The sequence below is a fragment of the Propithecus coquereli genome, unplaced genomic scaffold (assembly GCF_000956105.1).
Source record: "Propithecus coquereli isolate 6110/MARCELLA unplaced genomic scaffold, Pcoq_1.0 Scaffold193, whole genome shotgun sequence".
NCBI lineage: Eukaryota > Metazoa > Chordata > Mammalia > Primates > Indriidae > Propithecus > Propithecus coquereli.
The window spans coordinates 2,566,268-2,591,268 of NW_012144190.1; the positions used below are offsets into that span (position 1 = coordinate 2,566,268).

Here is a 25,001-nt window from a genome sequence, read left to right on the forward strand (position 1 = left end):
GCCACCACAACACCCACAACTTTGCATTTCAGGGCCCAGAAAAGGAAGACCCACCCTCAACCTTACATTAGTGAGCCAAGAAAAAGCTGGCCAGCTCCTGACACTGTCACTGCCTGTAGTGATTACAAATATTTTTAAGTTTTGAGTAATTCTTCCTTCAAGAAGTAGAGCTGAACTCCTCTCTGCTTTTGAGGGTGTGCTGAATTTAATCATTCTCTTCTGCATTTATGATCCACCATCTGCAGTGGAACCGCCACCAAAATAGATTTTCATCAAAACCATCATGGGGGAGACTGTCGCTCTCAAGGTTCAAACCTCGGAGAAAAAGGCCAAGATGCAGGATAAGGAAGGAATCCCTCCTAACCAGCAAAGACTGGTTGTTGCAAGCAACTGGAAGATGGACATATTAATACTTTGTCTGACTACAACAAAGGAGTCCACTTTTTAATTTGTGTTGAGACGTCATGGTGGTACTAAGAAAAGGAAGACGTCGTATGCCACTCGCAAGAAGCACGAGTGCAGAGAAAGGTGAGGCTGGCTGTCCTGAAATACTATCAGGTGGATGAGACAGGCAAAATCAGTCACCTTGGTCAGGAGCGTCCTTCGGATGAATGTGGGGCCGAGCTTTCATGGCCAGCCACCTTGACAGACATCATGGTGGCAAATGTCATCTGACTTACTGCTTCAGCAAACCAAATGACAAGTAACTGTGTAGGAGTTAATAAAACACATGAACTAGGAAAAAAATAAAAAAGATTCTCTTCTGATGAAGAGTGTGGCTGAAGGGATGGTATACAATGACCAAGACTAGGACCTAAAAAAAAAAATGTGGCTTCCTCCTGGCTCTCTTGGGTCACCTGCTCTGGGGGAAGCCAGCTGCCACTTGGTAAAGACACTCCAGCAGCTCTGTAGCAACAGCCATGGAGCGAAACATCGCGAAAGTGGATTGTGCAGCTGCACCCAACTCTCAAGATGGCTGCTGTCTGGCCAACATCTTGACTACACCCTCGTGAAAGACACCAGGCCAGTACTGCCCCCAAACTTCTGAACTCCAGAGACCCTAAGAGAATAAATGTTTGTTGTTTGAAGTCATTAAATTTTGGGGTGGGTATGATCTAACACTAATAGACTCAAAAACAATAAATAAAAATAAAAAATAACTCTCAGGGTGCGGTGGTTTGTTACACAGCAACATAGAGCATACACAGACCTCAGGCTACTTCCCAGGGCTCTAGAAAAGCCCCATTCCAGCCCCTCTGCCCCCTGCCACCCTCAGGCCCACCCAAACGCCGCAGGACAGAGGCACTCCAGCCTGCTGGTAAAGTGTTTGCCGTTGGGTTTTCGTTTGGCTGGTTGTGTGTACACAGTGTATACAAGTTGAGTTGTACAGAAGCCCAAGAAAGAGCAAGAGACAAAGGGTGGTGGGAGTGGGGGATGGGGGAGCCGAGAGGGGGAAGGGAGAGGAGACCGATAAAAAATAGAACCACATCCAGACGACAATGGGGGGGCAGCGGGTAGGGGACAGACACAGACAAATCGCCGTAGAAAAGGAGTGAGGGAGCAGAGAGCGGGGACCCTTCTCCCCCTCTACCTCCCCGGCCCCTACCCCAGGTATGTACAATAAATAAGATTAAAAATAATTAACAAGATGCGTTTTCCCCCTCCCACCCGATGCCAAATGCCCTGGGGAGGGAATGGCCTTTAGCAAATCTTGGCCTAATGGGGGGACTTGGGGGAGGGGAGGCCCCCCCAGCTCTCTGAAGCTGCCCCGCCCCCCTCAACCATAGACTTTTCCTATACATTATGTACAAGGTGAAGGGGGCAGGGCTGTGGCCGTGGGGGGGGGGTCGGGCAAGGGGAGAGGGAAACCGTTACTAAATAGACATTTATACATATATATAAATAATTTCTCTGTACACCAAACAGTGGGAGGAATGGGGAAGGAGTAGAGGGGGACTGGGAAAGCGGGGGAGTCGGACTTTGAACCCTGCCCTTGGGGGGGCAGCATGGACACACCCTGACCAGAGACCCCCCCACTTTCCCTGGCGACGGAGCCCAGGGATTAGCTCCTGAGGACACAGTTCTGTCCCAATTCTCGGTTCATGGAGGAGGCGCTCCCCCAACCCCCGGCTGGGGTGGGGTCACCCACAGCGGCTGTGGGCCTGTGCTTGGGCCAGCAGGTCGCTGAAGGAGTCAAAGAGCTGTTCCAGCCACGGCTGGTTCCGCATGCACTGCTGCACCACCTCCTCCTGGCCCAGGTCCTCAGCACCGCCTTCGATGGCCAGGGTCTGTAGGGTTAAACGCAGAGCTACGGAAGGTGCGACACCAGCCTCTAGGAGGGGAGGGGGCTGGGGGCCCGGACCCCTGGGTCTGAGGGAGGAGGGGCTGGGCCTGGACCCCTGGGTCTGGGGGAGGAGGGGCTGGGGGCTTGGACCCCTGAGTCTGAGGGAGGAGGGGCTGGGGGTCTGGACCCCTGAGTCTGAGGGAGGAGGGGCTGGGGGTCTGGACCCCTGGGTCTGAGGGAGGAGGGGCTGGGGGCCTGGACCCCTGGGTCTGAGGGAGGAGGGGCTGGGGGCCTGGACCCCTGGGTCTGAGGGAGGAGGGGCTGGGGCCTGGAGCCCCAGGACTTAGGGAGGAGGGGCTGCACTTGGCCTCCTGGGTCCGGAGAAGAGGTCACGCAGGTTGGAATCCCGGGGCGATGGGTGCTGCGGGGGTGCTCACCTGGTCCCGGCAGCGCAGGAAGGTGTGGTACTTGTAGTGGTGGAGTGAATGGTAGAGCGTGTAGTATCCCGACTTCTCCAGCTCCACTTTGAACTCCTGGGCGCGTGGAGTAGAGACGCCTCAGCCCCTCTGGCCCCCCGCTGGGCGGCCCGCCCCCCACCCCGGCGCGGCCCCCACCTGGGCTCGGACCACGCTCCTCTTCAGCTTGCTGAGCGTCTTGCGGTTGTAGGGTTCCCCGGCCGGCCGCAGCCGCACGGCGCCCTCCTCGGGGGAGCCCTCCCCACTCTGCTCCACCTGCAGCTGTGGGAACGTGTGCAGGGCGTCCTGTGGGAAGCCAACAGGTCAGCAGGACACCTCCCTGCACCCACACACCCCAAACTCAACACGCAGCTCTCAGATCTCCTGGTCACCAGGTGCCTCAGTTTCCCCCAGGCTACAGATCAGGAGAGACACTCTGGAGTCTTGGTCTCCTCAAAGGACAGAGGAGCCTGGGCCTGTCTGGTGGCCCTTATACCGTGCTTTCTGGCCCGGCAAAGGATTCCCAGAGACATCACGTTCTACCCAGAATTCTCAGCGCCAACCAAAATTTCAAACCAGAATTCTCAGCGCCAGTCTAACCATCTATCCCAGAATTCTCAGCACCAGTCTAAAATCCTACCCAAAATTCTAACAGTCACTTAAAATTCCATCCTAAAGTGCTTGCTGACATTTAATCCCGGAATTCTAATACCAGACTAACAACCCATAGTTCTCAGACCTCCCCTAATAGTGAGGATTCTGAACCCCAGCATAACAAGCCATCCCAGAATTCGTAGACTAGACTCAAAACCTCCAGTGTTTTCAGAACCTAATTCTATCCAGAGTTTTCCAACCCACTGAATACTCTATCCCAAAATTTTCCGAGTCAGCATAACACTCTATCTTAGGATTCTCATTGCCAGTTGAACAATCCATCCCAGAATTTTCAGTTGTCCTAACATCCCACCCAGAATGTGTGAAACTAACATCTTACCCAGGATTCTCAGAACCACACTAACCTTTCACCTCCTATTTTCTGAGCCAGACTAACATCTCTCCAGCCATCTCAGCGCCAGCCTAAAATCTATTCCAGAAGTCTCAGAAAACATTCTCCAAGCCAGACTGACATTCTCAGAATCCTGAGTGTCTCCAACATTCTATCCCCAAATCCTCAGTGCCAGACTAACATCCCAACCAGAATCCTCAGAGTCAGATTAACACTGTATCAGAACCCTGGACCATTCCAGAAGGGAAATCATATAGATGATTTAACACTGAAGCCTGGAATCCGAGAGCCTGCGTCATGTCAGCGAGTTAGCCACGAGGATGCGCTGTCCCACCGTGAGCCTGGGGGCAGGCCCTGGTCTACACCTGCCTCCAGACTCATACGCAGAACTGTGCTCTGCTGGGCCTTCCCAACCACCCCTGCGCCATGCCAAGGCGCACAGCCCCCCTCCACCAGGGACCTCAGGGCTGTGGGGACCATGGACCTCCTCCTGACAGTCCTGACCTCCACTCTCCTCCCAGCCAAGCCCAGGCCAATGATCCCCTTTCAGTGATCCCTCCACCATGGCAGCTGCCACGGACAGGTCTTCTCCATGCCTGCCCCGACCCCAGACACCCCCTGCCCCGGCCCCCAAGCACCTGCAGGGCTGGGCTCAGCGACAGCCGCTTCAGGACCTTCTTCTTGTGCTCATTCAGGAGGCCGTCTATCTTCCGCATGGGCGGGAGGTACAGTTCGTCTGAAAGACAATGGCAGGGTGTCAGAAGAGCCACAGCCCCACAACACACCAGGGCCGAGGAGGGGCCAGGTAGCTTGGGTTCCTAGATCCCTTCCCCACTCAGACCCAGGAGTCGGAGCCAACAGCCTCCTCTTCCCCCAGACCCAGGCGTCCAGCCCTTCCCCTCAGGCCTCAGCTCACCATGCGTGTCCTCCAGGGCCTGGATCATGTCTGGATCGAGTGCTGTGCTCACCAACATCTCTACGTAGCTCCGGTACATCTCCCGCATCGCCCGGGTCTTCAGCAGACGCCCAGGCACTGCCCGCTCTGTGGGAAAAATAGGATGTGAGCTCGTTATTCTAACTTCCTCTGAGGCCACCTGTGTGCCAGACCCTGTTCTAAACAGGAGAGAAATCCCTGCTCCAGGAAGTCCAAGTCCACTGAGCAAGACTGACAGCCAAGCACCAGTGCAACGTGTCCTCACGACAGAATCTCAGGCACTGCAAGCTCACCTGGGTGGTCAGGGAAGGCTTGCTCAAGGTCAAAGGAAAGCTGAGTCTTGAGTGATAGGAAAGAACCTTCTGGGCCAAGGAACTTTGTTTGCCTAGCTCAGTGTGGCTTCCATTAAGAAGCAGCAGAGTTGGTTTCTAAAACAGTGAATCAAGTCAGAGAGATTAGATCTTAAGAGGCAAGACTGATGGAGGTGACTAGTGCTGGGACCACACAGGTTGGTGCAGGCCAGACCATACAGGGCCACCAACATGAGGCAGAAATGGCAGAGACTCTTTCTGGTGGTCACTAGGAAGCCATGGGAGAGCTGAGAGTAGGGGAGAGATGAGTGTAAGTGTAGAAAAGTCCCGTCTGAGGTCAGGCAGGGGACAGATTGGATGGGTGAGACTGGAGGCCAGGACAGTAGACCAAGTAGCAAAGCATGGGGCTGGTGCAGGGCTGTGCGACAGGACACAGGGCCAGGGGCAGAGCAAGAGGCTGAGCTGGGCAGGGGCTGTGAGAAAGAGTTGGGGGATGGGGTCATCAGGTGAGAAGGCGCAGGGCTGGGGACTGCCCAGCTGGGGTGTGAGAGGTAGAAAGGAGAGGTGAGGATGGCCTAGTGACTGGGTGGCCAGAGGGCTGTCGCTAAGATAGGGAAACCAGGGCAAGGAGCTCAGTGGGATAGGGGGGTATTGGGGAGGTCTGTGGGTGGCCACGGGGACGAACAGGGCGCGGGCTCACTGGAATGTTGTGGGAGCCTGCCAAGCCAGAGGTGTTGAATGAGAAGCAACAAAGCCACTAAGTTGTACATTTTAAATAAGTGGATTGTATTGTATATGAATTAAATCAATACACCTGCTTTAAAAAAAAGAAAACTGGGGGTGAGAAAGGAAAAGACATATGAATCTGGGCCTCTAATAAACCTTCTCTCATGCCCCACCTTCACCTGGCCCAGCTCTAACTGGTTCTACCTGGCCTGATTTCTTAGCCAAGCACAGGTTGCCAAGTTAGAAGACTACATTTCCCAGCCTCCCTTGCAGCTAGGGATGACCATGTGACCAAGTTCTAGCCAATGGAATATGAGAAGACAGGACATAGGACAAAATTTGTTGCCCTTGTGTCCTTCCCTACTGGCAAGACTGCAGGTGTGGAGCTGCTGAGCTGCCTCTGACCATGTGTCAGAGGACATGGCAACAAGGGACAGCCGATCAACAAGAAGAAAGGAAACGGAGACCCTGCAAAACCTTAAAAAAGAGCCTTTTATTTTCCACAAACCTCCTGCCTACAAACGGGGCTTTGATGGAAAGAAAATTCCACATCCCTCATTTGACTTGCTGTATTTCCAGTCTCTACCAAAACAGCGACCTCGGCACTATAGCTAAGAGTGTGGCTTTGGGCAAGTCACATCACTTCTCAGTGCCTCAGATTCCTCATCTTAAAATGGGGATAAATCTATAGCACCTACCTCCCATGGTTTTTTGTGTTTTGAGACAGGGTCTCACTCTGTTGCCCAGGCTAGAGTGCAGTGGCATCATCACAGCTCACTGTAAACTAGGACTATAGGTACGTGCCCCTGTGCCTGGCTAATTTTTTTATTTAATTTTTTTTTGTAGAGACAAGATCTCACTATGTTGCCCAGACTGTCTCAAACTCCCGGCCTCAAGCGATCCTCCTGCCTCAACCTCTCAAAGTGCTAGGATTACGGGTGTGAGCCACTGCACCCAGCCTTCCCAGGGTTTATGTCAAGATAAAGTAAGCCAACATGTTAGTGCTTAAAATGATGCCTGGCACATAGTAAACACTCAATAAAAGTTAGCTGTTACTTTAAATTTACATATTGTGGGCTGGGTGTAAAGGCTCACGTCTGTGATCCTAGCACTCTGGGAGGCTGAGAGGATCTCTTGAGGTCAGGAGTTCCAGACCAGCCTGAGCAAGAGTGAGACCCCATTTCTACTAAAAATAGAAAAAATTAGCTGGGCATGGTGGTGCATGCCTATGGTTCCAGCTACTCAGGAGGCTGAGGCAGGAGGATCACTTGAGCCCTGGAGTTTGAGGCTGTGGTGCTATGATGACACCACTGCACTCTACTCAGAGCCACAGAGTGAGACTGTCTCAAAAGGAAAAAAATTTACAAATGTGTATGTATACTTACTTTTGTAACTGTTACAAACCAGGAACATTCTAGGCCATGGGTATACAGCAGCATATTGGGCAGACACGGAGCTCAAGGCAAGCACCCTCCTATGGGCTTGTCTATTATTAACCCATTTTACAGTCACAAAGAGGTTATACCCCTTTCTCAGGGTCACCGAGTGAGTCACAGCAAGTCACATCACCATCACCAGGCCTCCAGGATAGACACCAGTCCCACACCTGCCTCAGCCCTCAAAACCTGCCTTTTTTGAGGCAAGAGTGGAGCGTTGAAGAACACAGCCTGAGGCACCAACAGCCGCATTGCCACGCTGGGGGACATCCAAGATGGGCTGTGCAGCACTCTCTGGGTGCCTCAGTTTCCTCATTTGTATATGAGGATAATAATAGTATCCCCGCCTAGCACTTGTGACAATTAAGCACGTTAACATCCACCAAGTACTCAGAAAACAGCCTGCCGTGCAGTTAGGTAACCATTAGCTACTGCTGTTATTTGTGACTTATTGTTACTGTCTTGCCGAGGCTACCTGGAACCTTCTCGACAGCCCTTACCTGTGCCTTCGTCCAAAGGCTCAAGTCACTTCCCCAGCCTCCCACTCGACCCCTGCCGAGGGCCTCACCGTCCTCGCTGGGAGCGCCAGGGGATGAATCGGAGTCTGAGGAGCTGCCTGGTGGGCCCCCGCCGGCTGACGCGTTGCCTGCTGCCTCCTTCAGCCACTTCTTCCTCTTCTTAGGGGGCGGCTCAGCCTTCACCTTGGTGGGCCGGGCCTTGGGCAGCCGGGAAGCCGCAGGCTGTCCCGCGGCAAGGCTCCGCTCGGGCCGTGTCTGCCGCCCGCTGGTGCCTCGCTCGCCCCGCGACGGCCGCTCCCCACGTACCACTCTCTCCTTCTCCTTCTCCTTGTCCTTCTCGACGGGTCGGGGTAGGGACTGCTTCTCAGGGGCAGGGGGCTCGGGCACAGCCGTCTCAGGCATCTGCTCTGGGGGCTTCTCAGATGGTGTCTTCTCAGGGGTCTCAGGCTTGGGAGGGGGCGCTGGGGCCTTGGGAGGAGGGGCAGAGCTGCCCCCGGCAGATGCAGGGTTCTTGGCCTGGCCGGAGCGTCTGGAAGGAACAGAGAAGGGACTGTAGTCACAGCTCCTGAGAAACCCAGTTTCCTCCCTGGGTCTCCCCGACTCAGCATCCTAAGCACAGAAACAGATTCCCTCACGCTCTGTTCTCTTCTCTCTGGGTCTCTGTCCCCTCCCCTCGCAGGTTCCATCTCCATGCCCGTGGGCCCTGCATGCCACCTGTCCCTCATCCCCGTGGCAGGTACCTGACTGGCGCCGGAGGCCGGTGCCAGGGTTTCCGGGCACAGACCCTCACGTAATCCTTCTTGTTGACGTTTTCTAGGAACTTTACATAGAGGCGCTGGTACCGGTTTTTCGCGTCCCCAAAATACCCCAAATACTATGGAAGGAAAGAGGCACATGAGGAAGTTCTTCACGCACCCCCAGCCAGGCAGCCCGACACCCGAGCTTCCCACCCTGTTCTGGGCCACCACGGCAGCCACCCGGAGCCTGCCAGGAGCTGGAGACCCCCTTCCAGATGAACTTTAGAGCAAGAGTCAGAGCCGTGTGTGAGGGGAACCCCGGCTTTTAGACATCCCTCCCTAGAGGCCCCCCGTCCTCATTCCCCCTGCAGGCTTACGTTACTGGTAGCACAAAACTGCCTCTGGCCATCCTTGATCTCTGGAGTGAATTTCTGCAGAAGGGCCTTCTGGACTCGCCAGATGGGTGGGGGCTCCCGCCCCGTCTGCAACGCCAGCTGGGGAGGAGGGGTACAGCAAGGCCAGCAGGGTCAGGCCCCATTCCTGCACCTCTCGCCCCTAATCCCTGGCCCTCTGGCCTCGCTCACCATCCCCGCAGAGAAAACGCACAGTCGTCAACCAGCCTCAACCATCTGTTGACTAGTGTCTTTCACCCATGATGTCCTCAGCCCTGGGCGTAGCTTGAACCTGGCCCTGTCCTCCTCCTGCCCACCCAGTACCCTTGATCAGCCTGCTCCTTCTTGTGCTGCAGGGTTTTGGTGATTGTCACTTCGCAGTGTGATAGTACAAAGCTTCCTGTGTGACTCAGAATAATGACAACCCTTGAACACCACCCACCGTGTGCCAGACACCGTGCTGGACACTGGGGTACGGTGGTGAACGAGATTCACCACTACGGTCTGAATGTTTGTGTCGCCCACAAAATTCACAGGTTGAAACCTAATAGCCAGGGTGACAGTGTTAGGAGGTGGGGCCTTTGGGAGGTGATTAGGTCACGAGGACAGAGCCCTCAAGAACGGGATTGGTGCCCTTACAAAAGAGGCCTCAGAGGGATCCCTCACCCCTTCGGGCACAGTGAGAAGGCACCACCTAAGGAACAGGCCCCGACCAGACACAGAATCTGTTGGCACCTTGATCTTGGACTTCCCAGCCTCTAGAACTGCGAGAAACAAAGTTCTGTTGTTTAAAAGCCACGCAGTCTATGGTATTCTAGCAGCACAGCAGCCCAAAGGGACTAAGATACTGACAGAGCCTTTTACGGGGACTTCTTTATAAAGATAGACAGCAAATTAACAAAACAGGGTGAGTTTGTGGCTTGTGCCAAGAACAGACAGGTGACAGGTTACCTAGGACCATTTCCCTAGCAGGGAGAACACAGTGCCCATCTTTGTCCCCCCATGCCATGAGACACCCATCATCACCCCTCAGTTTGTGTGTGTCCCCACTGGGCACTGGGAACCAACCGACATGAGTTAGACTCAGCGTGAGTTAGACCTTGGGGAGGGAAGGCGACAGCACAGGACCCAGACACAGGCACAAAAAAGAAAAGCACAAGGGATAAATGTGTTCCTGCCGACTTCCTGGACACTGTGGAAGCCTAGAGGAGGGACCTCAAATGCAATCTGAACCCAAGAGTGCTTCCTGGAAGAGGTGACAGAGGTGAAGAGTTCCTAGAAGGAACATGTCTTTAAGAAGGGTCTAGAGGATAGCAACTGACAGGATAAATAAAGAATAAGAACAGAGTGGAAATGTACATTGAATGTTATGACAACCCAGAGAAGAATGATGTGACAATCCCTGTGTTCAAAAAATCCACAGTCAAGTTATCAACATGATTCAGAGGATAACACCAATTGATTGACCATGGCTGCCTTGAGTACCATGCTCAGCAGTAGCAAGTGCTGGGATTGATTAGTGATGTCTGTCACAGGCATCGGCCATAACACTTGGATCTGTGTGCCAGGTATCGGCTCTCTACTCTTGATTTTGGGCAAACTGCTTTCACACCCACAATTTCTGGTGACTCGAGAATCGGCCAGGGCTGAAGTCTTACACAAAGCTGAGGGAGGATAAGACAAGGTGTCCTGATCCCCAGTTCTTTATTCCACATTACCACACGGCTCCCTGTCCTCCCTTCTGGTGACCCCAGAGGCCAGGTCAGAGGCACGAGGGTGGAAAAATCTATTTCAGGGCCTATCCTGCCATGCTCCAAAACCTTCCAGGGCTCCAAACGCATACAACTCAGCCTGGCAGAGAGACTTTGCCTCAGTTTCCTCTTCCTTCTCCTGCAGCCCGGCAGGATATTCCAGACCCCTCGAAGCTCAGCAGACAAGTCCCAGACTTTCTGAGCCCAGCTTCTGCTCATACAAGTGCCTTTTCCCATTCAATTTGAATATGATACTCCCCTTTCTAGTTCTCAGAAGCCTTTGAGGAAGCCACCAGAGCACTCCCCAGTCAGGGGAGATGCTTCTCCTTGGTCCCCCCCCCATCTGCTTCCTCTGAAGAACCTGCTGACTCTCTAGCTGGGGTTGGACCCCTCTGGCTCACACATCCTAATGGGCTTGGTGCCTCCCCCCAAACGGCTTTTCCAGGATCCCCGCCCTGCTCTTAGTCATCTGGCCTGACCCCTGGCATCATCCTCACCCATTTCCCAATCAGGGCCAGTAGGTCCCCAAGCCCTGCCCTTCCTGCCTCTCCTCATGCCAATCAAATCACTGGCCACACCCACTGCCAGTTACTAGTAAAGCTGCCAGATCACAGCCTCTACTCAATGGAAGCCACCACCACTTGGAGCAGATCTGACCAGGGCAGTCAACCCACAGGCAAGTCACTGACCCCATCTTGGCCCCAAATGCTGAGCAGGACCAATCAGATTCTCTCCTGACAATCTGAACTGTGACGAGCTAAGACGTATGGCATAAGCAGCAGTGAGGTAAGCCAGTGACCTAGGAGCACCCAGGCGTGGGATTGAGAAAGCTGCAAGGTCCCATTAAAGGGGGGAGGTCAGTCACAGGACAGGCTATGGACACACTGGGTCTGAACACTGCCCCAGTCACCTCCCTCTCCCCCGACAGTGCTCACAGCCTAATGTCTTCGACAGCACCCACCAATCTCACCACAGCGTTCAAAGTCTGACATTACCCAGCCCCTGCCCACCTTCCCAGCCTCGGTAATCACTGTCCAGCCACTCAACGCCTTGCATCCCTGCACATCACAAACACGCCAGGCTTTCCCTCACCACAGGGCCTTTGCACAGCCCGTTCCCTCTGCCTGGACTGCCCCACCCACACCCTTCTCCACCCAATAAACTCCTATATGCTGAATCCTCACAACAATCCCGAGAACTGGGAGTTAATACTATCACTCTCATCTTACATATGCAAAAGCTCAACTAGAGGGTGCGCTAGTCCCACACTGTCCAATGTGACAGCCCCTCCCCACGTGTGGCTCTTGAGCACTTGAAATGTGGCTGGTCCAACCGATATGCACTAAGAGTGTACAACAGACACTGGATTTTGAAGACTTAGTACACAAAAAGGGATATAAAATGTCTTACTAGCTTTTTATCTTAATAATATCTCAATTTTAAAACATTGTTAGTAATTTTTCTATACTGATTACATGTTGAAAGGATATTTTAGATATCTTGGCTAAATATAATAGATTCCTGTGGCTAATTTCATCTGTCTTTTTACATTGTACAAATGTGAGATTGAGAAAGGTTAAAAAAAATCACACGTACGGCTCAGGTGATATTTCTGTTGGATCGTTGTTGTTCTGGAATAAACAATGGCCTACAGCTTGTTTTTTTTTTCTGAGACAGCGTCTCACTCTATTGCCCTTGGTAGAGTGCAGTGGTATCACTATAGCTCACTGTAACCCCGAAACTCCTGGGCTCAAGGGATTCTCTTGCCACAGCCTCCCAAGTAGCTGGGACTACAGGTGTGTGCCACAACGCCTGGCCAATTTTTTCCATTTTTGGTAGACAGGGTCTCGCCCTTGTCCAGGCTGGTCTCCAACTCCTGACCTCAAGCCCCACCTCGGCCTCCCAGAGTGCGAGGATCACAGGTATAAGCCACCGCACCCAGCCTACTGCTTGTTTTTGTAGGGTCTTTGAACGAAGAGTGGTTTCTCTTTTTTTTGTTGTTTCATTTTTTTTTTGAGACTGGGTCTCACTCTGTTGCTCAGGCTAGAGCACAGTGGTATCATCATAACTCACTGCAACCTCAAGCTCCTGGGCTCAAGAGATCCTCCTGCCTCAGCCTCCCAAGTAGCTGGGACTACAGACTCCAGCCACAACACCCAGATAATTTTCCCATTTTTTTTGCAGAGACAGAGTCTCACTATGTTGCTCAAGCTGGTCTCGAACTGGCCTTGAGCGATCCTCCCACCTCAGTTTCCCAGACTGCTAGGACTGCTAGGATTACAGGCATGAGCCACTGAGCCCAGCTGATTTCTACATTTTTATAGGATGGTCCAAAGAAAAAAACCAACAACGAAAACTATGAGGCAGAAACCATATGTGGTCTGCAAAAGCTGGAAATGCTATCTGGCCCTTTACAGAAAAAGTTTGCCAAGCCCTATGCCAAAGACTTGCCCAAGTTTGCTACGAGGAATAACAGAAGCAAATGTTTACAGGCACCTTCTGTGTGCCACTCACTGCTGGAGAATGGGGCATGTCATAACGAGAGAGTCCTCAATTTACAGTTGAGGAAACCGAGGCTTAAGAAGGCTTGACACCAGCCCAGCTCAGAAGTGCCCAAGATTCGAGCCGGTCAGGTTAACATCAAAGCTGTTTTCCCCTAACCACGCCACCAACTAGCCCTGTCTCCAGGCCCATGAACGAACAAGTCCTCAGTGTCTGCCTAAGTGGCTCGGGGCTGTGTGTCCCCCATTATAACACACACTCCAGTTGTATTTTCAGCATCTGAGTCCTCGCCTGGCCCCTTCCCCTGTCCCATGCCAGCTGGGAGGTGGTGTCAGATGGCCCTGGCTCCAATCCCAGCTCAGCACCTGCCAGGAAACAGACTCCCTCTCTCTGAATGTGAACTTCCCCATCTGTAAAATGGGGATGGCTGAGGTCCCTGCCCCAGAGCCCTGTTCATCTGACCCAGTGCTGAGAGCCCAGCAGCATGGGCGGCTGTCACTGCCAACATCTGACTAGAATGTACGTGGTAACAGCTGAGTCTGCGGCTGGCAGAGCTGGGTGTGGATCTCAGGGCCAAAGCCTGGGAAAGCTACTTTACCTTAGTTTCCTTCCGTGGAAAATGGGGTTAAGAACCCTAGTAGGAAGGAGTTTACCTGAGCCTCAGTTTCCTTCTCTGCAAAATAGAATTAGTAGTCCCCATCATGAAGGATGATTATAAAGAGAAAACTTGGAGAAGGATGGTGGTGACAGTTGCACAACTATGTGAATATCCGTAATGCCACTGAATTGTACACTTAAAAATGGTTAAGGCCGGGCGTGGTGGCTCATGCCTGGAATCCCAGCACTTTGGGAGGCTGAGGTGGGAGGATCGCTTGAGGCTGGGAGTTTGAGACAAGACTGAGCAACACAGTGAGATCCCGTCTCTACAAAAAATAAAAAGGGCCGGGCATGGTGGCTCATGCCTGTAATCCTAGCACTCTGGGAGGCCGAGGTAGGAGGATCGTTTGAACTCAGGAGTTCGAGACCAGCCTGAGCAAGAGCGAGACCCCGTCTCTACTAAGAAAATAGAAAGAAATTAGCTGGACAATTGAAATATATATGTATAAAAATTAGCCAGGCATGGTGGTGCATGCCTGTAGTCCCAGCTACTTGGAAGGCTGAGGCAGGAGGATCGCTTGAGCCCAGGAGTTTGAGGTTGCTGTGAGTTAGCCTGACGTCATGGCACTCTAGCCCGGGCAACAGAGTGAGACTGTCTCAAAAAAAAAAAAATAAAAAAAAAAAAGAAAAGATATGGAGAATGGCCTTAGCCTTCAGTGCCACCACCAGGGTGACAATGGCTTCCTAACCTACCCATCACCTGCTCTGCCTCATGCCCTCTGCAAAGCACTACACGGGTATCTGATATCACCCACCCTTGTCAAGCACCTATCATATTAATTCTCTGATCCGACTCTATCCGCAGAGGTTGGCAAACTATTTTTGTAATGGGCCAGACAGGAAATGTACCCCACTCCCTGCTGTATGGGGAAAACAGCCAGAGATGGTATGTAAATGAATGAGCATGGCTATGTGCCAATAAAATTTTATTTACAAGAACAGCAGTGGGCTGGATTTGGCCCAGGGGCCGTGGTTTGCCAACCCCTGGAGTAGAATAACTGGACGCAGTGAACAGGCTGGTCTATATAAAGCAGTGAAGCTACAGCCTGACACATGGGACGCGCTTCCCAACAATGAGCTACACTTACGGGTTCCATGTATGCGCGCTCATAAGTACGCCAGGCCAGCGCCTCCCACGTCCTGTGCTCCAGCACAAATCGCAACGTGGTCTGTGTCTCTGTCATACCAGAAGCTCCCTAAAACCAGGGCCTCATCTGCTTTGTGCACTACTGTACCCCTAGCACCCACAGCAGTGTATCTGCAATCGATGTTCTCAACCACTTTATCATATGCATAGGTGACACACACACACGCAAATAACACCGCAGAGGCCGCATGCCCTCCATCAGAGCACACTGCTCCCACTGGCCACTTGCTACTGTGAATTCCGGACAGGCCCAGCAAGTCTGTCTCAGCCATTACTGTATCTGCAGCCCCTGACACAGGCCTTGTCATCCAGCAGGTACTTAATAAATGCCCAAGTAGCCAAATCCAACAAGCCCAGCTTTTGGACGAGGCTGGGACTCACCTTGAGGGAAGGGATGTCCTCAGCACGGATGACAAACTCGTCCCGCTCCCGGAAGATGCCCTCTCCGCCACTCTCCCCGGCCTCCTCATCCGTCTCCCCACACACAGCTGCCGTCTCCTGCTTCTTGGCCAGGTGCAGGGGCCGGGCATCAGGCGGCTCAGGGTCCTCAGGGGACGGGGCGGCGGGCTCCTTGGGAGGGGCAGCTGGCGGGGCGGCGGCTGGTGGGGGTGGCGGTGGGGGAGGTGAGGGCAGGGCTGGTGGAGGTGGGGGCAGGGGAGGTGGCGGCGGCGAGCTGGGCACAGGGGCCACCAGCGGTGGCGGTGAGGGCAGGGCTGGCGGTGGTGGTGGTGGTGGTGGCGGCGGAGGCGGAGGCTGAGGCTGAGGAGTCGGGACAGGAGATGGGGAGGGTGGGGGTTTCTCTTCCAGCAGTGGGGGCTCTGGGGGGGAGAGGAAAGTCAGCCTGGATGTCACTCACCACCCCCAGCACCTTCCCTCTCGTCCCTAACTGCCTCTCAGGCCCCCCAGTGGCCCTTCTGCCACATCAAAGTCCTTCCCTGAGACCCTTCACTGCTCCGGCAGCTATTTTGAGTCTCTAAGCCCCATCTCTCCAGGCCTAAAACGTCTCTTTGTGGCCTCAAAGCCCTTGTGTGGCTCCTAACTCCTCCTACTGCTCCTGCCACCCCCAAGTCATCCCTCCCTGCTGACCTCCCTCTTCCCTCGTCCACCCAAGCCCTTCCCTGTCCTGTCCTCAGCCTGCTCCACTAAGAGCCTCAGGGATTTTTAAACATCCCCCTCAAACTCCCTGAAATCCCTGATCCCCAAAGCTGCTACTCGGCCATCCCTGTGGCCTCAGCCATGGCTCTTCCCTACCCGTCAAAGGCTCTCTCACCCCGGCCTTCTCTCCCACTCCGCGCCCAGCACTCTGCCTGGAGCCCCCCAGCTTTTCCCTGAAGCCTCCACTCAGCCTCACCACCCTCACCTCACTCCCTGTTCCCCACCTTTTTACGCCCTTCCAAAGACCTCTCTATTCCCCAGGACCCCTCTGAGCTCCCCTCCAAACCCCCACCCTCATGCTCCCATGCCTCTACTTCCCCCATTAACAGCCCTTAACTTTTGTCCAAAGCCTGTCTCAGACCGCCCAGACCCTGCCGCACCCCAGCCTTCCCCTCCCACCAGCTGCAAGACCCATACCCCTCCCCAAGTCTCTCTCCACCCCGCAGACACCTTCTGTCCCTACTGCATGTCACATCGCTGACTCCTCAGAGACCTCTCAGACCCACATCCCCACCAGTTTCAGAACCTCTCTCAGTACCTCTCACCCATCCCGATCGCAAACACCTGCCCTGTCTCCCTGCCTTCTCCAGTGTCCACCCTGGGTCCACTTAGCACCTCTGGGCAGATTAGAAACAGATGTGCCTTCCTCAAAACACTTGTTTGCCCCCAGTCAGGAAATTACCTTTGGAAACGTACAAATCTATATCATCTACACGAATGGTCTCCCTTAAACAGTGTGTAACCTGCACAATTGTATCTAGTGACCACGATAACCCAAAACCCTGCCCCGCCCCCAGACGACCTGCTCAGAGCTCACCGGGCGTGCCATTGCTGTTGGCACTGGGGAGTCCCGGGAGAGGGGGTGGTCCCGGGACTGCAGCTGTGGTGGCCAAGGGTGGCCCATCCGGGGTGGAAGTGTCCTTAGGCCCAGCAAGGGGTGGGTCATCTAGGGCAGAGATGGCCGAGGAGATGCTCTCCTGTAAATCCCGGTTCTTGGCGACAGAGTCTTCCTCGTCCGAGGAGAAGGAGGGCAGTGTCTCGAGGTTCCGCTTCAGCTCCTCGTCCAGCCGCTTGCAGGGTGAAGGGCAGCCTAGCCCCAGCCCCTCGCTCTCTGCAGCCTCCAGCGCGCCCCCCAGACCGAAGGCGCCGGCAGGTGGGGGGTGTGGTACAGCAGGGGCGGCCGGGGGCTGGGGCTGCAGGCCTCGGGCTGGTACAGAGGGTGGCACGCTCTTGGGTGGGCTGAGCGGGGGCGTCAGGCCCGCCTGGTAGAGCGGCGGGTGGCGCTTGCCTGACTTGAGGAAGTCCAAGAAGGAGGCCATGAAACCCGACTTCATCTCCGGCTGCTTCTCCTCCACCTCCTTGATCTTGGCCTCGATCTTCTCCCGCGTCAGGCTCGAGTCCAGGCTGTTGTGGTCAGCACCAGATACCACCTCGCCTGAGGAGACTCCCAGACCCTCGCCAGCCTTGGGCACAGACAGCTTGATCTAGATATGGGGCGGTGGGGAGTGAGAGCCCAGGCGTCCAGGCCCCCAGTGCCCCCCTACTTAAGACCCGAAAGTCCAAACTCCCAGACTCTCAGCCTGTGAGATCTAGAGCTCAATCCTACAGACCCCTTCTCTTAGATTCCAGAACGACAGGACCCGACTTTCTCCCTCCGAAGGCAAGGCACTTAGACCCAGTGACCTGTCTTTGCTTACAGCCCAGTTCAGGTCCCCAGGCCCGCCTCCCAGAAGACCCAGGAACGTAGGGTCCCTGGTTGCCCAACCTTTAGGATACAGAAGCCAAAAACCCAGGCCCCAGGCCCCAGCTTCCTTGGGCAGAGTTTTAATTCTTAGATCAGTGACCCTGGAACTCCAACCCCAGACTCATCTCCTCACAGGCTTTAGGAGAGTAAACCTTATCCCCCTGCCCCAAAATGCCCAAATGTGGCCCCAATCCTTTCTCTTCTGTACTACTCAGGCATTAGGTCCCAGCCTGAAGACCCAGTCCCCCTCACCTTTAGTGGCTTCAGGGGCTCCATCCGGGTGCCCCCTGCCTCTTCAGCCTTCCTGCCCCGACCTCGGCCCCGGCCCCGGGGTTTCTTGGCCGCGTCCGTGGGCGTGGAGGCCGAGGCTGGCCCTGCAGTGGGGACCTCCAGCGGGCGGATCCGGGGTCTCCCCCGGGGCCGGGGGGGACCGTCACGCTTCGCCTTGGTGGGCTTGCGGCCTCGGCGCCGGGGTCCATCAGGGCCCGGGTTGGGTGGGCAGAAGTCGATGTCCCCCAGCGGAGAAAGGGCTGGGCGGGAGCGGCAGCTGGACACCAGGTCAGGCAGGCGGCGGGGGTTGAGGCGGATGTCAGCGGGCACATCGGCCTTGTCCTCGTCCGCCTCGAATTCGTACTCCTGCGCATACAGCTTCTTGGGCGTCTGGAAGGGCGGGTCGCGGCGCCGCAGCAGGTGGAAGGAGGACGTCTTGAGCAGCTTCTTTGGCTTGGTAGAGCAGAAGATGGGCGAGGTCAGGCCGCCCTTGGGCTCGGAGGCTGGCGGCGGAGGTGGCGGTGGGGGAGGCGGGGGCGGCGGGGCCGCCTGGTGGGGCCCGCTCTGAATCAGGCCCAGCGGCTCAGCGTTGACCGTAGAGGGCAGCTCCGGGGGCTTGTTGGGGTCCAGGCCCAGGCCCGGTGTCGCGGGCCCAGCTCCAGATGCCCGGCCAGGGCAGTAGGGCCCGTAGGGATCATAGGCAGGGGGGCCTGGAGGTGGCCCAGTGCCCGCCTTGGGATCACCCTCGTCCTCGGGTGGCCCGGCCTTGCTGTAGTCGTCCGCCGCCCCGCCGCCGAACATCTCCTCCATGGTGGGGAAGAAGCTGCGCTCCTCATCTTGGAGCAAGGAATCCGGGAAGCAGATGGATGTCAGCGGTACGAAGCGGGGGGCCTTGGTACCTTGCGGGCTGGGACTGCGGTAGGCGCCCGCAGGATCCTTGCCCTCTGAGTTAGGTGGGCCCACGGCCCCGTCACCAGGCCCGGGGGGGAGCGGCTCCAGAGCCCCGAGCAATTCCTGCATGGCACCTGGGGGCTCCAGGCTCTCATCTGGTCGCAGGCGGGGGCTGGGGGCCGCAGGCTCCAGGCCGTGGCTACGGAGGTGGGCCTCGAGCTGCAGGGGCATGGGTGGTGGAGGTGGGGGCGGCGGCGGGGGCGGCTGGGGCGCCCCATCACGGGAAGCTGGCTCAAGGAGGTGGACACCGACTTTGGGGGCGCTGGGAGAGGGGCTGGGGGCGTGGCTGAGGACAGAGGGAAGCAGCTGGGGGGGAGGCGGAGGCAGCACCAGTGGGAGGTCAGGGCCTCCAGCCTCCAGGAGGAGGCCATGGGGGGTGGGCTGGGTAGGCTGGGCAGATGGAGGCGGGGGTGGCGGGCTCTTCTGCAAGAAGGCTCCCAGCTCCTTGGCACCTGCCCCGTAGTGGACAACTGAGGTGGCCAGCCCCTCTGGGGTCTCACCACCCCGTTCTGGCCCTTTCTTCTTCTCTTTCAGCCTTCCCAGGCCCAGCTCAAGTGCGGCCGTGGCACCCTCGTCCAGGCTGGCACTGGTGCGGATGACACTTTGCAGGTGATACCTCTGGGGGTCTTCCTTGGCCAACTCGTAGGGTGTGCCCGGCGGTCCCCCAGCCCCGCCACTCCCCCCAAGTCCCTTGGAGGCATCGGCTGCCCCATCCTCGCCCACCAAGCCATCCGCCGCTGAGGTCCGAGGGGGGCTGGGCGCCTGAAGGAGGTGCTGAATGAGGAACTCCTCATCCTCTGTGCGCTCAGCAGGTGGCCCGCCAGGGCCAGCCAGCAGCTCTGAGCCATCCCCCTTGCCCTTGTAGCCGCCTGCTCCAGATGCATAGCTGCCGGCTCCTGGAGGTGCCAAGAACGGGGCTGAGGCCAAGACTGAGCTCAGGTATTTGCCAGGGGCTCCTGGAGAACCGACTCCAGGAGGGCGGCCTGTGGCAGGCGGCGACTGGAGTGGGCGAATGATGTGAGAAGGGCTGGCCTCCCCACCGCCTCCCAGGGAGCTGGGTCCCCAGCCACCCCCATGGCCTGAGAGTGCTGGGGAATGGCCAGTACTATAGCTGAGTGAGGGGCTGGCTGTGGGGAGCCCCTGGGAATGGGCAGCTGGCCCTGGGTAGGGCTCACCCTGCACCCCATACAGCTGCCCCTGCAGCTGGTCCGGAGAGTAGCTCTGACAGGTGGCTAGGCCAGGAGGTGGGGGGGCACTGGGAGGCTGTGGGGGGCCCCCTGAGTAGCTGGGGCCTTTGCTCAAGTCCTGTGCTTGCCCCCCACCAAACCCTTGCCCGTAGGCCTGGGGTCCCAGAAGCCCTTGCGGCTGACCAGGGGAATAGGCCTGGCCCCCTGCCCCGCCAGCCCCAGAGGCCTTCCCAGTGGCGTAGGCTGCTGCTGGCCCTCCCAGACTCTGGCATTTGGGTGTGGCAGTCGAACGGGGTGGTGGGGGCCTGGTGGCACCCCCCGCAGCTGCTCCATAACCACCTTTGCTAGTCTTATAACCAGGCGACTGAATGATGGGGCGGTAACCTCCACCACCACCCCCAGCCCCACCTCCCCCGGCCGCCTCAGGGCCCGTGCCTCGGCCTGATGCCCCAGCTGTGGCTCCGCTGGGACCAGCCTTGCTAGGCTCCCCAGCACCCGGGGAGGGCTCCCCACCGCCCAGAGGGCTGCAGGCCAGGTTGGCCCGATGGCCCATGGAGGGGTAGCTGCCTCCACAACTCAGGTAGTGCTGGAGGGCATGGGCTGGTGGCGGAGGTGGTGGGGGCTGGGCACTGGCTGGCCGCTGGTAGTGCTTGATGACGGTGTCCTGGCGGGGCAGGGCCCGCTCGGGCGGCGGTGGGCCCGGGGCAGTACCCGAGAAGTTGTAGAGCTGTGGGGAGGACTGCTCAGCGGCAGCAGCGGAAGAGGAAGCCAGGAGATTGAACTGAGTTGGGAGGTGGCGGGGAGGTGGTGGTGGGTCTGGGGGGCCAGGGCGGTAAGGGGGGGTCTGTGCTGGACCAAGACCAGCAGGCCCCAGAACACCACCCCCTGCCAGGCGCTCGAAGCCCAACGAGGAGGGTACCGTGGGTGCCTGAGAGGGCTTCAGGTGTAGCACATCATGAGGGGACAGGAGCCCATTAGCTGGAGGACTGAATGGGGGGTCCTGGAGGCTGAGGGACGAGGGCACTGGGAAGGGGCGGCTGCCGAAGGAAGCCGGGTGCTGGTAGGCCGACAGGGCAGAGGAGGACGGAAAGGTGCTGGAACCCGGCAGGGCACCCGAGATGAAGAGTTCCGTGGGGCCCGGCGTGTGCATGGCTGGAGGTGACGAACATTGGAGGTCAGAGGGGACCACAAGCCAGCCCCACCCTGCCCCTCCAGGTCTGGTGCTGGGCTTACCTGTTTGCCAGGAAGGACTACGGAACTGGGAGAGGAGAGAGGAGGCGGAGGGGCCAGGCTGGGGCCCCCGGGACTCCAGGGCTGAGATGAGGTTCATGACGGAGGTGTCCGGCCCTGCCGAGCCTGCGTGGTGGAGGCCAGTGTCAAAGAGTCCAGAGAGGCCTAGCCAGGAATAGGGAGTAGAGTCAGCCAGGTGGGGGATAGGGCAGGGTCAAGAAAGAAAAGGAAGAGGCTAAAGGCAAGGGGAGTCAGGGAAACGATTTGAGGAACAGAAAGGGTCTGATTCAAAGAGGAGAAAATGGGCAGAACCAGCTAACCAGACAGGACCGAGGAGAGGGAAGGGGGAAAGGAGAGGCAGTGGAGCAGGATGGGAGGGGAGGACCCAACGACAAGGGCAGGAAATGGTTCTATAAAGAGTAGAAAAATCCAGAAGTGAAGGAGGCAGGAGCAAAAGGACAGAGTCCTCAGTAAGGGCGGGTGGGGGTGGGGGGTGGGGGAAACCAAATGATTTGGGCAACTCCAGCCAGGAAGGGTAAAGGATAGGACGACTGGAGCCGCACGAAGACCAGAGGACAAGTCAAAAGGAGTTGAGCCAAAGTGAAAGGATCCAGAAAAAAAAGGGTGAGGAAAAAAGGGAAGGGTCCAATCAGGAGGGTCAAGGGTCAAAGGGGACAGCACCGTCTCATTGCTGATACATCTAGGAAGGGGGAAGTTGCAGCAAAGCAAGGGAACCAATTAGAAGCGTTGGAGGCAAGACCAAGGGGTAGAATAAGGCAGCAGGCGAATCTAAGGTAAAAGGGGGAGGGCCAAAGGATTGGAGCCAATCAGGAAGAAAGGGAATCAGGAAGAAAGAATTCAGAGTTCCAAGGAGCCCAGAGGACGGAGCAAACCCAGAGGGAAAGGATTGGGGTGAGCTGGAAAGAGACGGAAAAACCTGGAAGAGAAGGTGGGATTTGGGGTCTGATGGGACAGGGCCAATTGGAGTGAAAGGGGCGGGGCCAGAGACAGGGGCAGACGAATCCGGCGAGAAATTAAGCAAGGACCAGCAGCCTCAGAGTCAACCAATCAGAGGAGAGACAGCATGGGGCGGGCCACGACACACGACACGGCCAATTAGGAGGGGTGGAACTTTCAGTAGCCAATCAGCTCCCTCTGAGGGCGGGCCAGCCCAAGCAGGGCGGGATGGGGGCCGTACCTGCCGGGTGGTGGTTGGTGGCATAGCTTTGCAGTGGGTGGGGGGCTGCGTAGGCCTGGCGGTGTAGGATGTCCGTCTCAGGGTGCGAGGTCCTGGAGCTGCCATAGACCAAGCTGAGGGGAAGGGGAAGATGTCAGGGGGTTCTCCCAAGCTGCCCTCTGAGAAGGGAGCTCAGGAAATCCCCCAGGGAGTCGTCGGGTGGGGAACCTTCCAGTTGACTGGGGGGTTATCCCAAGGAACACTGTACCCTAAAGGTGAGACAAGGAAATCGGGATGCCCAACTAAAGAGCCAAATGACCCCCACTCCAGAGCCCCAATAAATAGAGCCCTTACAGTCTCAATTTACAAACAGGCATGCACAGAGATGAGACAAACACACAGAAGAGGGTACAAATCAGAGGAAGCATCTTGAGTTGCAAATGTGAAAGCAGTGGACCCTCCTGAGCCCTCCCCTGTCACCCTTGCACCCTAGCTGCCCCTCCACCCCAGCGCCGGTGACACAGGCTGTAGGGCCAACTCTAGAGGTGCACACAGATGCCCCCTCTTCTGCAGACACGTGGGAACACATAGGCCCTAAACCTCATGGGGTGGTACAAACCAAGTCGGGAGCAGGAGGCAGACTGTTCCCCAAACAGCAGTGGTGGGGGATGGGGAGGGGAGGGGATAGGACCCGGGGAAAGTACCAAGTACAAGTGTGAACAAGAACACCGTCCATCCCCGGAGGTTGAGGTTCAAATGCACGGGCCCATGCAAAGCCAGGTATGTGTGCAAACGGGTACCCAACTCACCCGTGGGGAAGAAAAGATACAGAGCGAAGAGTCCCACATGGAAAATCCTGACACACCTGGGGTTATGCCCAGCCATGCTGGGAAACCCAGGTGTGTGGAGGGGGGAGGTGTTCAGGGGCAGGTGAAGTGTAAGGGCGCCACACAGATATGCAGCAGGAAAGGGAAAGATTCACAGGTGAACACACTGCCAGCCAGGCACGCACCGGGCCCATGCTCACACAAACACACACCCGGGAAACATCCGACTCTTCTTCCCATGCAATGGCCTCAATCCGTGGCCGAGACTCAAGAGGGCAAACACTCCATTCCGTGCCATCAACTAGGATTCTCTGCCTTTGCGGGTGGGGTAATTGAAGGGGGCGTGTCCCAGATACCTGACCCCCCTACACACACAGAACCCCAGCTTAGGAAGGGGGCGGGGCCCCGTGCCCACTCTGCGCGCGGAATTTCTTGTGGGGGGGGCTCGTGGCGCGGCCTCGCGCAGTCCCGGAACAATAGAACCGGGGAGGGGGTGCGCGCCCCCCAAGCCTGCGTTCTAATTCTCCTTTCCTTCCCACGTTTGCAAGAGCAGAGCCTGGGGTGCGGGGGGGAGGGGTCAGCAAGCCGGGAATCCAAGGATGGGGGGAAGTCCAGGCCTTGCTTCGCCAGTCCCTCCCACCTTCCCAAGGCCTTCCCGTCCAAAATTGTTTTGCACCCCCATTTTCCCGCTGCATTTCTCCCTTTGCATGCCGGAGCTGGCTTTGGCGGAGTTTGCAATTTGCAAACTGGGGCGGCGGCGTTGTTACAAACCGAGGAAGGCCGCTCCCTAGCAAGCCGGAGGGGAGTTTGTGATGCACGCGTCGCCAGGCGGGCCCGGCCGGGCCCGGCTGGGCCCCCACCCCTTGGCCCCTTTCTCCAGGCCACCCTCAGCTCCTTACCTAGCTTTCGCTGACCTCTCGTAACTCCATCCCGCCCCGGCGCCGAGCGGGTCCCCGAAGCCGGCGCTGGGGTAGTTCCTGTCCATGAATTGGCCGCGGTGGAAATTGGGGGGAGGGGGAGGGAGGGAGGGGAGGGAGGGGGCGCGCGCGCGCTCTCCTCCGCCGCCGCTCCCTCCGCTGCTGCTTTTTTCCCCCCCTTTTCTCTCTCTGTCTCTTTTTCTCTTTGCAGCCGCCGAAGGCCCGGGAAGGCCCCGGGCGGGGGAGGGAGGGGTCAGGGGCGGAGGGGCGGGCAAGGGAGGGGGTGCAGCCGCTGAGCCAAGGAGGGGGGAAGGGGGGTTCCCCCTGGAGGAGGGAAAGGGGGGAGGAGGGACCCCGCTGTCTCCGCCTTTGCCCCGGCGCTTGCAAGAGAGAACGGGGGGCGCGCGCTCGGGAGGGGGCGTCCCGGGCGGCCCCGGGGTGGGTGCAGGCGCTGGGTGCTCGCTCCCTCGCCGCCGCCGCCGCCGCCTCCTCCTCCTCTGCGCTCACGGTGCAGCCATCTTTGCACAAGGCGGCTGGGGGAGGGGGGAGGGGAAGGGGGGCGGGCGGCGGGGTGTCTGGCTGCGCTCCGCTTCCTCCCACAATCCCGTGCAAATCAAAAAAAAAAAGAGAGAGAGAGAGAGAGAGAGAGAGAGAGAGGGAGAGACTGAGCGCTAGCAGGGCCTGGGG

General features: G+C 57.1%; 1 protein-coding gene across 1 annotated transcript; it reads right to left on the bottom strand.

The window, feature by feature from the left end:
- Window positions 1-1,319: 1,319 nt before the first annotated feature.
- PRR12 (proline rich 12) lies at window positions 1,320-24,382 on the bottom strand. Its single transcript, XM_012643202.1, has 14 exons — window positions 24,297-24,382; window positions 22,592-22,704; window positions 21,397-21,558; window positions 18,008-21,315; window positions 16,829-17,495; window positions 15,238-15,674; window positions 8,785-8,901; window positions 8,411-8,544; window positions 7,721-8,199; window positions 4,662-4,787; window positions 4,384-4,481; window positions 2,899-3,045; window positions 2,722-2,817; window positions 1,320-2,288 (listed from the first exon to the last, which is right to left on the bottom strand). Exons 1-14 carry the CDS (start codon window positions 24,380-24,382, stop codon window positions 2,142-2,144), a joined length of 6,117 nt encoding a protein of 2,038 aa, XP_012498656.1. The 3' UTR covers window positions 1,320-2,141.
- Between the last annotated feature and the right edge of the window lie 619 nt (window positions 24,383-25,001).

Excerpts from the sequence above, each read along its gene's own strand:
- PRR12 (XM_012643202.1), bottom strand. The coding sequence starts at position 24,382 with ATGGACAGGAACTACCCCAGCGCCGGCTTCGGGGACCCGCTCGGCGCC. Across the intron at positions 4,788-7,720 it reads TGGCGCTCCCAGCGAGGACG|AGCGGGCAGTGCCTGGGCGT; the intron begins GTGAGGCCCTCG and ends TTTTTCCCACAG. Across the intron at positions 2,818-2,898 it reads GGAGCGTGGTCCGAGCCCAG|GAGTTCAAAGTGGAGCTGGA; the intron begins GTGGGGGCCGCG and ends CCACGCGCCCAG.